Source organism: Mchenga conophoros, linkage group LG13 (genome assembly GCF_057382185.1).
Source record: "Mchenga conophoros isolate Kocher_MC1m ecotype Shallow Benthic linkage group LG13, M_conophoros_male_GT1.1, whole genome shotgun sequence".
In the NCBI taxonomy this organism is placed as follows: Eukaryota; Metazoa; Chordata; class Actinopteri; order Cichliformes; family Cichlidae; genus Mchenga; species Mchenga conophoros.
In genome coordinates, this window is record NC_140538.1 from 19,182,209 (window position 1) to 19,198,313 (window position 16,105).

The 16,105-nt window shown below is 40.1% G+C and overlaps 1 protein-coding gene across 1 annotated transcript; it reads right to left on the bottom strand.

Moving 5' to 3' along the window:
- Nucleotides 1–210: 210 nt before the first annotated feature.
- Nucleotides 211–14,935, bottom strand: elovl5 (ELOVL fatty acid elongase 5). Its single transcript, XM_085297051.1, has 8 exons — nt 14,742–14,935; nt 9,606–9,670; nt 9,111–9,298; nt 6,010–6,087; nt 5,343–5,514; nt 4,844–4,968; nt 3,590–3,724; nt 211–2,317 (listed from the first exon to the last, which is right to left on the bottom strand). Exons 2-8 carry the CDS (start codon nt 9,661–9,663, stop codon nt 2,189–2,191), a joined length of 885 nt encoding a protein of 294 aa, XP_085153177.1. The 5' UTR covers nt 9,664–9,670; nt 14,742–14,935; the 3' UTR covers nt 211–2,188.
- Between the last annotated feature and the right edge of the window lie 1,170 nt (nt 14,936–16,105).

Here is a 16,105-nt window from a genome sequence, read left to right on the forward strand (position 1 = left end):
ATCTTTTTATTCATGCAGCCAGTCGTGCTAACATGCTCACATGGCAGCATGTTCGCATACCAACAGTTACTAACTATACATAATACAACTGATAAACTAGTTTTGCTATTAGCAACGGCTAGTAAATGTTTTGCAAACTCAAAAATAATTAAGAGTCTGTTCTCTTTCGTTATTGTCAGTGTGATTAATTTTCAAGACAAACACAACAAACATGTTCATAGTCTTTTTTTTAATGTGTTACAGTGAATAAACAAATTCTAACACATTAATTTGGATTCATGACCTGATTTCAGAAAATATATCTATCGATTTAACAATCTAGAAAATCTTTGATCTCAGTGCATCTTATTACATGTCATTACATGCCTGTATGATTTCATGGGTACAGTGTCAGAAATTAATTTAAGATTCATCCTTTAGCCACCCTTATACATTTCTTCTTCCATACCAGCATTTACTACCGCCTCTGCTTGGAAATTAAATAAAATTAAATAGTTTAATCACTAAAATCTTTTTCCCTCGTTATTTATTTATTTATTTTTGGGTGGGTGGGTGGGTGGGTGGGGTGGATATGAGAGGAATAGAGAAAATACTCATTTGCTGATATATGTGTGCCAAACATGTAGCTACAGCCAGTAGTTTAGCATGAAGGCTGAGAACCAGGAGAAAAGCTACTTTGGCTATTTTCACGTATATTATGATCCAAAGTGAGCTTTCGAGGGTTTAAGTGGATGTAGTTACTTTTGAATAGAAAAAGGTCGGTCTTTTTTTTTTGCTGTTGTTTTTTTGCTATTCTGTTTTATCGACATCAAATTATGATTAGAAGTTGTTAGAAATAATAATTTGTTGAAATTCTCAAATCCCACAAAGGAAATGTAGATTCAGGCACAAGATTCAGACATGAAGTTGGACACATATTTGTCTGACGTGAACAAACATTAAGAAAAATGGGAAAATGCTACATTAGAAACCAAATCAACTGGTCCAGAAGGCACAGAAGACCCTATTTCAATAAAGATATAATTAAAAAGAATTGTAATGATATTAATAATAAACTGTCCTAACTGAGCTTTTAATGTAAAGCTCCTCAGCAATGGGATTCGTCCAGTTGTCATAATCTTTCCAGTTTTTGAATGTTTAGTCACGTGTTCAGGCAGATCATAGATGTTCTAGCTGGTTTACCTACGGGAGGTAAGATTGCCTTTCAACAACTTGATCTAAAGATAACAGATCTTTCATAGTCAACTATAAAATTTGTCTGAATACAACATATTTACTTACTTAGCCAAAAACACTATGATTATCTTTACCATCTAAATAGTTTAAAAATAAACATTTATGCTGCAGTGCTAATGGCATAGGTTCATTTAATCAAATTATATTTAAGGTCTTAAAAGCTCAGTGGACAAGGGAAGACTAAATTTTCTGAATTAAGCAGAACTGAATTTAAACTACTCTCATGAAACACCACAGCTGCCCTGTCACGCTGTCTTAAATGCTTTTTAAATAGAAATCCTACAATGCGCAGAACACTATACTTTGGTTATGCTTTGTTAGATTGCTAAATATTCCAAATTTGAGACCCTGCACTGAATATTTTTCTGTAAATGTGCAATTTCAGGTGTTACAGCCTCTCAGTAAGTATGCATTACAGTATTACAGAGAGCAACATTTAAGATGATGCAACTGCTGAGGCAGGAATAAGATAAAGCAAGACGCGAGATGCGTATTCTGGTTACACATTAAGGACCACAGTAAGCATCGTGTACATGTGCATGTTTTCAGTCCCTCAAGTTGACGTCACTGAGTGTGAGAAGAACCTTCAGCTGCCAACACACTCGGTGCAGCTTTCATTTTTAGATCTTGCGGGTGTAAAGCGTTACTGAATGTGTGCTTGTTTGCTGGTAGCAAGAACAACATGTTTGCTTTGGATTATCATTACCTCTAGAAGGTGGGGAAGGCAATATTGTACAGTCTCAACCTTACTACAAAATATTAATTTTCTTCATTAAGTCAATAATTCAGTACAGTAAGTAGCAATATGTGCAAAAACATGGAAAGTCTCTGGCTATACTGTATGTGGCTATGGCTTATTTCATCTGAAGTAAGTGCTAGGCTATTCTAGGTAAGAAGACACATCTAGCAGCATTAGCTAACACGCTACATTGAGAAATAGGTTTCTCAAATGTCAATCCACCCTCAGTTTCTTGGGTGCGGTGAAGTCCGTTGATGGCGTCCCGTTAGCATGTCCATTTGTTGATAGCAGGGAGCTGTTCTGTGGATGCTTCCTCTGAGAACCGCTCTTCTTCTTGTAAGTCTTGAGTGAGACAAAAGAGGGAAAAATAAATCACTACATATAATTTTATAGATGAAAATTCACTCTTCCTCTCAGCCTTCCTGGTTATTATAGTATAGCCCCGAACGACATATAGGAGAACAGGGCTCCACTCCTTGAGGCGGTAGTAATGTTTCCATGGTATTTCTCGATTCCTGGCTCCTCTAGTCGCATAACACAGTAACCTTGGGCTGGATACTGAACTCTGAGGAATCCATCAGAGTGTGAATGTTAGCTTGAGAACAGAACCCGTCTGTGAATCGGGCATATTTCATTTTATATAAAAACAAATGTAAGTTTGCTTGAGAAATAATAACTGCTGGCCACTGCTCTAATGACTCAAAGGTGCAAAGGGTACGTTTGCAGCAGACTACAGTCAGCTGTAGATAAAGGTTTGTGTTGGTGCTTTCACAAGTTCAGGTATTTTAAGGAGCAAGTTATTGTAGGACTGCGGATGTCATCCACTCCAGTGAATGGCTCTCTACATTTTAATGGGTTTTGTGTAAAGGCAGAGGGCTGTAGCACAAAGGAACAAGAAGCACATCCGTGATAAAGAAAGTTTTCATAGGGAAAACTAAGCACACGTTCACTGCTTCCTTATGATTTAAAAAGGGTCCAAGTAGCAGCCAGGTATTCCTGATAAAATGCAATCAATTTAAATGATCATCAGAAAGAGTGCATGCTAAATGTTCACAACATTAAAATGAGAAAGACTGAACAAGTATGGCTCGTTTGCAAAGGTTTCCAACAGAAAGCCTCTTCTCTCTAAAAGAATGCAATGTTGCATCTGAGCAAACCACAAGGCATCTGGAAAAATGTCCTTCGGACAGATGTAACCAAAGTGGAAATGTTCAGCATTAAAACACAGCATAATGAAACAAACTGCTTATATGAACTGTCAAGTTAGATGGACCTGAATCATGAACTTTAAAGGCCATCTGTGTGACATCTAGGACTTAGTCAAAATCAGCTTAAACAACATGACAATGATCCCAAGCACCGTAACAGACTGGGCGAAAAAGAAAAGAATCAAGATGTTGCAATGGCTAAGTTAAGGTGTTACTAAGTCCAGATCTCATTTGCACTGAGACCTGGACTTTGAGAGCTGTGCCTGCAACATTCAATGAACTGAATCAACATTGTAAGACAGAGAGGGACAAAATTCCACCATAACAATGTGACACGCTGATAAAGTCGTGCATAAAACAATTACTTCCTTTGAATGTTTTACCTTCTTGCAAAGAAAAAACTCACCTGAATGTAGAAGTTCATGAAAAGGATAATGAGTGTGACCATGTAACTTATTTGGAAGTACAACCATCCCATCGGGAAGCCGCATGGCCATATGACTGCCAAAGTTGTCTGGGTCACAGTTAAAAAGAACTGGATCTGTGGAGAAAAACAAACAAACACATCACACACCACAGAGTGAGAGGGTGACAGAGAGCCCCCCCCCCCCCCCCCCAATGTTCCATACTACTTTATATTTCTGCAACACTACAGGCAAAGGAAATATTGCTCTTTTTATGCCACTACGTGCACGTTTTCATACAATACACACAAAGTGCTTATAAAATATACAGTTCAGTGTGTCAATCAGCCTTAAGTTATTTGACCTTGTAACGGAGTCTGTATTTCCTTTAAATGTTCTTTAAAAGAAATAAATTTAAAGGAGAATTACAGCAAACAGATTTAAAACTAGGAAGCACTTTGAGACACTGTTTAAACCCAAAGTAAACCTTTTTTTAACAATACATTTTCATAACTGCTTATTTAAACAGGATTACAAGGGATAGTAGCAATCTGAGCTGACATAAGACTGTTCTGCAAAGAAGAATGGGCAAGGATTTCAGTCGCTAGATGTGCAAAGCTGGTAGAGACACACCCCAAAAGACTGGCAGCTGTAATTGCAGCAAAAGATGGTTCTAAAAAGTATTGACTCAGGGGGCTGAATAATTACGCACACCCCACTTTGCAGTTATTTATTTGTAAAAAAATTTTGGAATCATGTATGATTTTCGTTCCACTTCTCACATGTACACCACTTTGTGTTGGTCTTTCATGTGGAATTCCAATAAAATTGATTCATGTTTGTGGCTGTAATGTGACAAAATGTGGAAAAGTTCAAGGGGGTCAAATACTTTTGCAAGCCACTGTATATGAGTTTAAATACCTGGTTGACCCCACGTATTTAAACTCATCCACCTTCACTACCTGTCCTTCTTGCATCTTCACCTTTCCACCCGCCTCCTTCCCTTTCACATATATGTTTTCTCTTGCATCTCCTGACTTTCATTCATCTTCCACACGCACGCTAATCTAGCTACAAATCACAGAGTCATCTGCAGAAACTAAAGTCCATGGAGTTTCCAGTACTTTTGGATTTTAATTATGCATTTAATTGCACTTTTATTTGAAACAAACCACGTATTTTTTACTAAAATGCCGCTATTTTTACTTAAGAATCTGAATATTGTTTCTAGCACTGGAGGAAGAATGTGAACCCACCAGCTGTAACTGCGTGATGTACTTCTTCCACCAAAGGTATGGCCGGATGGCTGGAATGGCTGAGAGGCCATAGTACGAATACATCACAACGTGAATGAAGCTGTTTAGTGAGGCACCGAAGTACGCTGGAGAGGCACAAAAGAATGAGACAGGATGATATTAACAAAGAGAGAGCAGGGATAATAAACTTGTTATTAGTCTGTTGTGTTTGGAGAATTTACTACAGATTTTATGTTAAAATAAAAAATAAAAACACTAGAAACCATTAACAGTAAAGTAATGCAGAAGTAATATGGTTTATGTGAGCAGTAAAAAGCGCAAAGTTAGTTACACATTGTAGCAGCGTGTGGGTCAATAAGTGTCACTTTGTATCCTTTAAGAGACTAGAATGAGCTGCTTTCAAGGCTAATGGGTTAGAGCACTTGAATTATTTAGCTGAACTGTGATGCCAGACTGTTTCTGTGGTTACTGGAGGGTGAAGCTGTGTAAAAACACTCACAATGCCCACAAGGTATCCAGTTCATAACAAACCACCAGATATTCAGCATGCTAGCATGGTGGTAAAGGTGCAGGAACGTGATCTGGTGATTATTTTTTCGTAGTATGAAGAAGAAGGTGTCCATGAACTCGATGAGCTTGGAGAAGTAGTACCACCAGAGGACATTTATAATCTGGGTGGGGGTGGGGGAGGAGAGAGAGAGAAACCTTCATAGCAAACAAAATATATACACAAAAAAAAAAAAAAAAAATGTTGGCAAAATTGGAATGGGTTCCCAAAGGCACCCAAAGGTCTGGGAGGAATCTGTTTAACTGTAGGACTGACAAACTGATAAACCTTTTAATTTAATCGCTGCAGAACTGCAGAGCCAAGCACATTTCAGTGAGAGGCTTGTTTTCACTGATGCTGAAGACAGCCATCATGATGTCGAAAACTGGATTAAATGCACTGTCTCTGCAGCTTATCTGACTGGATTTATAGCTACCTGCCCACAGAAATCAAAGCAGATCAGTGGATACACATTTTAAGTAAAATGCCTAAATATGCTCTCTCTCTCGTATAGACTCTCTTACAATTTCACTATAAAGCCCATCAGTGTATCAAAGAAGCAATCAAAAGACAGAGGAACACCCACACAAAAAGAGTGCACAGTGTAAAGGTGACTGACCTTAATATCCGCTTCCTCTGCACTGTGAGTGTTCTGGCAGTAGAAGTTGTAGCCTCCGTGCCACGCAGCGCTAATGAGCTGTAGATAAAAAGACATTAAATGTAAAATTAATTTATTTTGTACCAAAAAAAAAACAACTAAACACAAAGAATGTGCAGTGCACAAATAGAAGTGCATGATTTGTGTTTTTAAATATGACTCAATCCTTCCAGCAACTAACAAACGTGTGCAAATACACGCACAAATAGCAAGTAAGATAACTATTTTCTCCTGTTAATACATGTTGTGTCAGATTGTGATGAACCATCTTTAGCTGATAACAATTAATGACAACAAAGATGATACAGTTTAAAAGGCATCAAGCTCATTGTTTATTATCACACAACGTGCGGGAAGTCGTTTAATCTAGGAAAGGCTAATTGCAGTACTCTAGGACAGCGGTCCCCAACCCCCGGGCCTCGGACCAGTACCGGTCCGTGAGTCGTTTGGTACCAGGCCGTGAGAGTTGAGGCTCAGGTGTGAAATGTGTGGTTTTCAGGGTTTTTATCGGTTTTCAGCGTTATTTTGTTATCGTTTTTATCGTTAACTCGCTTTTCCTGGGTCTTTTCACGTGTTTTATGTATAACTCTTCTATTTTTCAGTACCGGTACTAGTTTTATTTTGTTGTATTTTTCTGCGACACCTTAAAGGCCGGTCCGTGAAAATATTGTCGGGCATAAACCGGTCCGTGGTATTCAGCAAAGGACACCATGTACTCACCTTTAGTCTACATTAACTCCCTTTTGTTTGCACTGATTTTTGTGTGTGTATGTCAAAGGTTTCATTGGAATGTTTGCAAAGCTCCGAACACTTTCTGACCGGCTGCTACGTTCCTTAAAATCCAGACTCTCAGACCATCTGCAACATGTTAGCTTCAACAATAAACATGCAGCAGCAGCAGCAGCCTGTAATCTCTGTGGACTACATAAGAGGAGGAAACTTACAGAAACTGGATTATTCAGCCTATTTGTTGCCATTTCTAGTAAATCTTGTTAGAGGCATTGAAAGGGCACATTAAAGAATAATTATTCAAATACACGTGGATGACTTAGCTGATTGCTGAGTCACCACTTCCATATAGATGCACTTTGTCTGCTGCTGTAAAAGGCTTCACTTACACAGCTTAGAGCCAAGAAACCGCCAGCAGAATGAGGTTTGTATTTTATCTTGTGGGCACAGATATTAGCCTGTCTCTAACTTAATATACAGCTTTGATTGATTGATTTTTTTCAGACTTACAGATGCATTATAGTCAAACAAAACTGATCACAATTACAGTTGTGCTCTGGAAAGTTGACAAAGATCAAAAGTGGCCTGTACTTTGATTCACATCAGGTGGCCTTGATTGATTTTGCACTGCCAAAAGTTCACCCCGTGGCTGCGGCATTACCAAACTGGAGTGCTTAATGAATCAAAGCAGGCAACAGTCCACTGGGGCCTTACGCAATGCAGCGGGACAGACAAGATTGGTCTGCCAGCTGCGATGGGGAGGAGACTAAAGATACTTTAGACTTACACGTCCTCAGAAATGCTATGTCTGGTTCTGACATCCTGGTGTTCACAGTACGCATAACAGCAGATGCTGTCACTGATAAGAGAACTCTGCACTATTGCCACATCCCAGTGCACTGAGCTCAGACTGACTGAGCCTCCCTGCCAAATAAGAATGCTCTTCCATGTTTGTTTACATTAGTGCGTCTCTCAATTGCAGTCACTTAGTCAGCCCGTTTATAAAAAAGCAGTTTTCCAGCAAACAATAGTGTCCTGTGCTAAAAGCTGGCACAATGAGCCTGTCAGCATCCAGCTGCGTCCCTCTCTCCCCCCCGGGGGCTTTGTCTCTTGGTGCAGCTTTCAGCCACAGATGCAGGCAGCCAATTCCTCGCAAAAGAGTGATGGCGCACTGATATCTGTTAAAAATGAAGCTATAATTAATTTTACACTCAATTTTTGTACTAATCTAGCATGATAACTCATGTTAGAGGCAGATGTGGGAGGTAACAAAGTATAAATACTTCGCTACTATAGGTATCAGTACTTTTTCTGACAGCTTTTTACTTTTACCTGCTACATTTTCAAATCTGTACTTTCTACTCCTTACATTTTCAAAACTTTTTGAGGGGAGTTATTATTTCGTCACTGTGTCTTCAAACGTGAAACTGATTTAAGCCTGAAGAGTAACAAATGGAATCACCGGAGGACGTCGCATAAAAAGAGATGAAAGAGGAAAACCGTGTGCCAAATTGGGCGGGTGTTTTTTGGCACACCGGAACGATTGCAGGTGTCTATAAGTTGCGGTGTCTGAAGTTCAGCATCTTCAGCGAGCATCTTGATGAATTCATTTGTGTACATCCACAAAGAGCAGTGGGTCAGCTGATCACAGCCTGTACACTAAGAAGATCTACTGGAGCTCTAGACGGTAATAATTGTGAGTTGTGATTCTTTTCCCCATGCTGAGCCATTACCGCTGATTTTAGGATTCCCCCACCTGCTAAATTAGTCTTTAACCTCTTCCCAACTCATTTTCCTGTTTAGAGGCAAAGTCACCCTCTACAGAAAATAGAGCTATTTTTTAATTTTCTGTCTTTTTCTCTGCTCATGTCCTACTTCCCTGATTCAAGCCCAGTACCTTTGTAAGAATTAAAATGTAAACTGAAATAAAATCAGTATTTCTATCTACTAATATTATTTTATCATTACATTAATATAGGACAAGGTTCGGTTAGCTTTGCATTGCAAAAGTGGTAGAAATGTTCTTCAAGGAGGTACTTTTACTTTCTTTAAGTAGGTGAGATGCCTGCTGTTGTGATTTGGCACTATATAAATGAAACTGATTTGAATTTTCAACACATTAACTTAAACAACCGTCACACTTACTGCCTTGTATAACCTGCCTCTTGATAGTTGCCACAGTAACAACACAATCAATGGCCAATTGGTGTAGATCTAGTTCTGGGTCATTTTAGTTTCCTCCTCTTTATTTTATAATCTATTTGCAGTGCGACTCTGCTGTGTTTGCTTTGGCCCAGTTTAGCTCATCTCTCAGCGCTGAGCAGTTCGTTTACCTCATAGAACATATAAAAGGACAAGAGCGTCAGGCCCAGATTGTAGAACACCATGACGGCTCTGCAGGAGTACGGCTGCCTGTGTTTCATGTACTTGGGCCCCATCCAAACGATCAGAAGGTACATGACTGTGAGTGCAAAGGTTGGTGGGTAGTTGTCGAGCAGCAGCATTCCCCGAACCCGCTGATCTGAAATATGGAGATAAAGAGGTGAGGAGAGGAGGATGGACAACAAGGTGGCCTGACTGCCAGCAGCAAATGAATGAAGAGAGCTGAAAAGAAATCACCAGCAAAAGGAATATTGCTCAACACCTAGAAAGTTAGCAGGCGGAAAAGCACAAGACGATCCACAGAGCAGTGTCGAGCATGTAACGTACGACTTGGGTCAAAGGTTTTAAGTAATGTTTACCTTATATAACATTTTCTCACAGGGTACTTGTAGAGTTGTGAATGATTTGCACCGTTCAGTGAATTAGTGCAATTTGCATCATCTTACCTCTTGGACCCATCCATGAGTCGATATACGCGTTCAGTTTATGATTGAAGGTCTCCATTTTTCACCTAGAAAAAGAACAGAGTGTTGTTAGACGTTATTACAAGATAATTATTCAAAAGCTTAAAAAAAGAATAATAAATGTAAAGGAGTATGTGCTACAGTAAGGTAATCGAACTACTCTGTATCATCTACAATTAAGACTTTTAGCAGCATGAGCATCACGGCGACTGTGGTTAGCACCGTTTCCTCACAGCAAGAAGCTTCTGGGTTCAGACCTTGGTGGGGCACTACTGTGTGGAGTTCGCAGGTTCACTGGGAGCTCTGGTTTCTTGCAGGATTAAAAGATATGTTATGTTAATGCTGCCTATGTATGCCCAGGGTAAACTTGAGTTCTGTGCATTCAGGAGAGGATGACTCATCACACCACGATTTTATATGCAACATACCAGGTTGAACCCCATTTTCCTTCACAACTTCATTAATCCTTCATATTCAACATAGATTCAAGGTGCTGGAAACACTCCTGGGAAAGCCTTGTTCATATTGACATGATGACACCACGCAGTTACTGCAGATTTGTCAGCTGCAGATCCAAGTGTAGCCCTGTTGGATTGTGATCTGGAGATTGTAGAGGACCTTTGAGCACACTAAACTCATTGTCATGTTCAAGAAACAGGTTTAAGATGATTTGAGCTTCGTGACATGCCGCATTATTCCCCCAGAAGCAACCATCAGTAGGTATACTGCTGCCATAAAGGGACCCGGATTAGTCAGCAACAATACTCAGGTAGGCTGTGGTGTTTAACCAGTGCTCAGTTGTTATCAAAGGGCTCAACATGTGCCAAGAAAACACCCCAATAAACTAATATACCAACACCAGCAGCCTGAACACACTTTCATGTTACCTGGACCAAATTCAGACCTTCAACATCCAAATGTTACCAATGTTTCCAGTCTTGTATTGACCAAACTTGGTGGGCCTGTGCAAGTGGTAGCATCAGTTTCCTGTTGTTAGCTGCCCATCTTCTTTGAGATTCAATGTGTTATGCGTTCAGAGATGCTCTTCTGCATACCATGGCTGTAACGACTGGTTGTTTGTATAGTTACTATTGTCTTCTCATCAGCTTGAAGCACTCCGGCCATTCTCCTCTGACTTTTGGCATCAATGAGGCTTTTTCAGCCAAAGAAATGCTGCTCTTCAGGATATCTTACCAGTCTGTGTAAACCCTGAAGATGGTCATGTGAGAAAATCCAGGTAGATGAGCAGTTTCTGAAATTTCTAACCGATTGTGTTGCTTAATCAGTCATTCCAAATGTGAGTTGAGAGACTGAGCTAACGCCACTGGATGTCTCTGTGCGTCTCTCTCTCTCTCTCTCTCACACACACACACACACACACACACACACACACACACACACACACACACACACACACACACACACAAAATACTAGGTTATAACCTAAATTTAATACCACGGTACCTAAATAAGTCTAATGAAGAACATGACGCCCAAAACCACCTCTCCCAATATGGTTGTCATTTGGAATTAGTAACAACAGTCACTTATGAGAGCAAGTACAATTTCAGGGAGTAAAACAAAACCAGCACAATGAAAAGATGTTAAGTCTATAGAGTGTGGTGGAAACCAACCATAGTTTTATCACTACAAGTAGACATAGAGATGAATGCAGTGGTAATCAATCCTTGTGAAAGATGTCTTTATTAGTGATCAAAACCACAGCCTTTTAAAAAATATGATCAACTCTAAGCAGCGTTTAAACACCATGACATAACTCCAAGAAATCAATTCTGATATATGCCTATCAGCAGCTGAAAGCATCTGTGCCTGCCTGCCTTTTTAAGTCTCCATACTTCAGTCCATAGATTCTCTCCACCTAACACATCCCATAAACCTAGCAGTGATCCTTCACATCCCTCTTGTTTCCATCAACACATCAAATATATCCAGTTCTCACTCTGGGATGCAAATGAAGTGCAGAGGCCAGGAGGCAGGTGTACTCAGAGGATAACCACGACTCTATCCCATTACTACCAATGTGTATTGATCCTCTGGCTCTCAGATTGTTGAAGATGATGAACGTGTCAGAATGTGCAGATTCATTAGCCCTTTATGTGTATATTTCCTAAACCTTGTGGATGTTCTGCTGCCAAAGCTGTCATATTGTGGTGGTGGTTGTGGCCCTGTGTCTGCTGATAGTTCAGCCCTTTGTGACCGTTTCAAACCCACAGTTTGTAATGTCCCCCTCCTGATTTAAACAGCTGCCTGAGGAGCTGTCAAGAAGAGCGTGAAAGCAAATTATTGCTCTGTCAGTAGATATACCACTATATAACTGTCATACAGCAAAAAGTTAGGTTTTACTGCTATACTTCAGAAAGTCAGATCGGCCCAGTGATATGAAGCAGAAGGCCATGTACAGGCCAGTATGAACGTCTGGATGTGCACCACTGGATATTTTTTCCATATAAGTCTAATAAGTTACTACTGCCAGGTTCTGTTCACAAGCCTGTCTCCTACTATGATTTACAGCAGCAGGAAGCACATTCATCACGACACGCAGGCCTGGATAAACGCATCATGTTTTTAACAATACAGGACATTTTCAAAAACCAGTGCTTCTACACAATAACAGCACTGCTTCCACATACAGTCTTAACAATACTCTCACTTCAGAAGTGCATGAATCCCTGCGTTAAGATTTTCTTACTCCCAATCTGATAAGTCTCATGATCACATGCTTTATTCATTATCACCCCAGAGGTGTTTACACATTCCTGCAGGCCTTTATATTGTTTGCAAAAGCCTGCTGTATCACTTCAGCCTTTGCAAACAGAAATAGTACGACTGCCTTCTTTATATCCTCTGACATGTTTCCCCAGCTATTGAGTCAATGCAGCAGTCTGTGATCTAACCGACTGCTGCACCGCTGGACTGTCGCTACACCTGCCCCCTGAGAGCATGAAGACAAATCCCATTCTCCTGCAAGCTGAGAGATACTGTAGCTCTTCTACCACATATGAAAACACTTTTTTGACTCTTACATTGACAGTAAATCGCACCGTTTTTCAGAATAACCTTGGCCACTAAAGACAGAAATGTGAGCAGATCTATCAAATTTAACCAAAGCATCTCAATTCAACCTGCACACGCCTCTTAGACACAGTCATATGATACTGAAATGCAACTAACAGAACTGAGAGGACACACTAATGACTTTGTTTACATGCATTCAGAAAGTCTTTTAATCTATGTAAAGAAATTCTTATTTAAACTGACTAAAGCCCATAAATACAGAGTATATATAAGTAAAAGTTAAACACCTATTTGAATCGCTGCTCAGGGAACACATAGCATGTAATCATTTATCTGTCGGCACTGAATATGGCTTATTCTGATCGACCCCAGTTTGGTAATATCCTCGCTGATTATCTGAGATGCATTAGGCTGCACCAAAACATGATAATCTGCAGGGCCTTAATCAGAGCAGGCTGAGCCTCAACAGGGGAGCAGGTTAGCAGCCAGTCAGTGAGTCTTTGCTGGGTACAAGCTGCATGCAGCCCTGCAAAATATGTCTAAACAGTCAGAGCTGAAGCTTCTATTTAGTGTTGTTTTATTTATATAGCACTAAATCACAACAACAGTTGCCTCAGGGTGCTTTATATTGTAAGATAAAGATCCTACAATAATGCACATATGACCCCCTATGAGCAAGGGCTTTGGTGACAGTAGGAAGGAAAAATTCCCTTTTTAACAGGAAGAAAACCTCCAGCAGAATCAGGGTCAGAAAGGGACGGCCATCTCCTGCAACTGGTTCTTCTTGAAGAGAGGAAGACTCTCTAATAGTATTCATCACTGCAGTATGTGCCACTTTAAAGGCTCTCTGTTTCTTTCAGGCTACTCTGGGAATGGTTTGTAATAATTTCTCCACTACTGTGGCGATTTTCACTTTATTTACCAGGTGTTTGTCAAAAATCAGAGAGTCCTCTTATTAGAGTTCTCCTCAAACATCACCACACAAAGATAAGACTATCAAACCAATCCATGAACATCTGTATTGCTAACCTGCACAAGAATAAACACAACCTTAGCTTTTTAAACTCATTTCATTGTCTTCACATTCATTACTGGTACTTTCTTGGACACTTTTATCTTCTCAATTTTTTTATGACTGCTGTGTGAAGGTTGTCTGGCAAACTAAGATTTCCGTTGTACAGTATAAACCTGTCTGTGCTTATTTGCATGTGTATATGACACTTACAAAACTTTATGGACATTTCCCACCTCTGGTAACACATGTAACTAATTCTCAACAAAAATTAAACTACAACTAAAAACCAGCATCATGTTTTCACTCTAAGCACCTGTCATGTCTTATTAATTACATGGAAATAGTCGATATAAGGCTAGCTTATTCTCTCTAGTGCCCTGCTTTAAATGCTAATGTACTCATTAACTGCATGGGTGACCACCAAGAATAAAGTGGCTCTACAGATGATGATGATGATGATGATGAAGAAACCCAATTCAGTTCCCGAGAGCACATAAAAATGCACACTTTCACTCCTGGGTTTGTCACATTATCTACAGCCATCACTTACAAACATGTATTAAGCGCACAAAAACACGTTGCAGTACTCGGTGGATACTTCCAAAGAGTTTTGACGTGATGATCGCGACAGGTTCACGGGACTGCTACACAAAACCGCCTCTCCCCCCCCCAACACACACACAGTATTATTGTATAATAGCAACTATTCTGCATGGAGGGGGGGTCACACGTGTAACCCTAAGCTGCACTTTACGCACTATCCTGTTCAGCAGCAGCCCCGTTAACCTAAAGATGTGAGCTGCTGCCGACGACGTTAACCCCGTTAATTTCAAAGCGGAAACTTCCAGAGAGGAATTCATTAACATGCCGAGCAGCAAACTTCGCATCCCGTCGATCGCAACCTACAACCCACAGTAACAGCAGAGGTCACCGCTTCGGGAGCATCAGTCAAAACTGGTCGCTTTCACTGCAGACGCCATGAAGGCAGCATCATTAATAATAATTATATATATTTTTTTTTTTTAAAGAAGAAATAAAACGTAGAAGAAGACAGAGAAAGCGCCTACCGTACAGCCACGGAGCTGGGCCGGCGCCTTATTTAGACGGAGGAAGAAGCCCTGAGAGTGGATCAGGAGAGAGTGGATGCAGCTGTGAGCAGCGGACTGCCTACCTTTGGAGGCGGAGTGAGAAAAAAGGAGAAAAAAAGCCCGCCTGTGTAACCTTGGCTTGGCCGGGTCTGGGCACAATGTGCAGCCTTGTCGCTCACAGTGGAAAATAGTGGGAGGAACACGCAGATTGGCCCATTGCCCCGCAGGAGGGCTACAGCCACGAGGTGACCCGATGCGTTGCAACTGCACACGCAGGAAAAAGGGAAAGAAGATGACATGCAGGTTTTCTGTACCTTCCTGTAACTTTATTACAAAGTCACATTCATTAGAAGGAAGAATTGGGTCGTTGCAGATTTTATTTCTCATCAGTGGGAAACATATTTGAAGTAGAAATGAAGTAGAAATAATTGAAGCCACACGTGACGTTTATGGTTTAAAGACACGAGTTATGTCACAGGTTTTTACTGCTGGTCAAAGGGGCGCTCGTTCGTGCATCGTGATTTTTTTTTAAGCTTTGCACTATGCCAAGGAGTCAGGCTTCTGATCAGGCATCATTTAATCTGTATCAAAGATCACTTCTGATGTAGAAAAAAAATCCTCCTGTCGCAGGAGACTTAAAAAAAAATCTTTTCTTTAAGTGTCTAAATCAGGGGAGTTAAACATAAGGTTTGGGGGCCAGAATCAGCCCAGCAAAGACTCGAGTTTGGCCCACTGGAAGGCTGTGGAAATATGACAGATGGCATTATATTTAGATTTTTGTTGTATTTTCATAGCTTTTTACAGCTTTTCCTAAGTAATAGATAAAATAATATCAGTTAAAACACAGAAAATCCCCATTTTTTACATTTCTTTCTTCTTCTTTTGTTTTTTTTCCAGTGAGTCCACGGGAAAAGGGGACATTTTTTGCGAATTAATGTGAATTACTCTCATGCTCACTTGAAATCAAAGTGAGTTGACGTGGCCCACTATGTAAAATGAGTTTGATATCCCTGGTCTAGTTTACAACTGTTTTTATGACCTGTCATAATAAAGACACTCTTTCATTGTCTTTCTCTCTCTTTTGAAATGAAATATTTTGCAAATATATAATCAGTGTGTTTAGTGATGGTGTACAGTTCACTGAAAGTTTCCTTGATTTGTACAGAGCTAGCTGCAGTACATGCTACACTCAGAGGTAATTCTTGCTGAATGACATTTAATATTGTGCATGTGGCTGCTGAGCTAAGCGTACTTGAAGTATGGCTGTGTGCTCACTATGCATTTTTAATAAAAAAACAGCTTTTTCTTTCTTTCTTTTTTCTCCTTACAGTTATGACTGGATG

Excerpts from the sequence above, each read along its gene's own strand:
- elovl5 (XM_085297051.1), bottom strand. The coding sequence starts at position 9,663 with ATGGAGACCTTCAATCATAAACTGAACGCGTATATCGACTCATGGATG. Across the intron at positions 6,088-9,110 it reads CCTTTTATATGTTCTATGAG|CTCATTAGCGCTGCGTGGCA; the intron begins GTAAACGAACTG and ends TTTTATCTACAG. Across the intron at positions 3,725-4,843 it reads ACATCACGCAGTTACAGCTG|ATCCAGTTCTTTTTAACTGT; the intron begins GTGGGTTCACAT and ends TTTTCTCCACAG.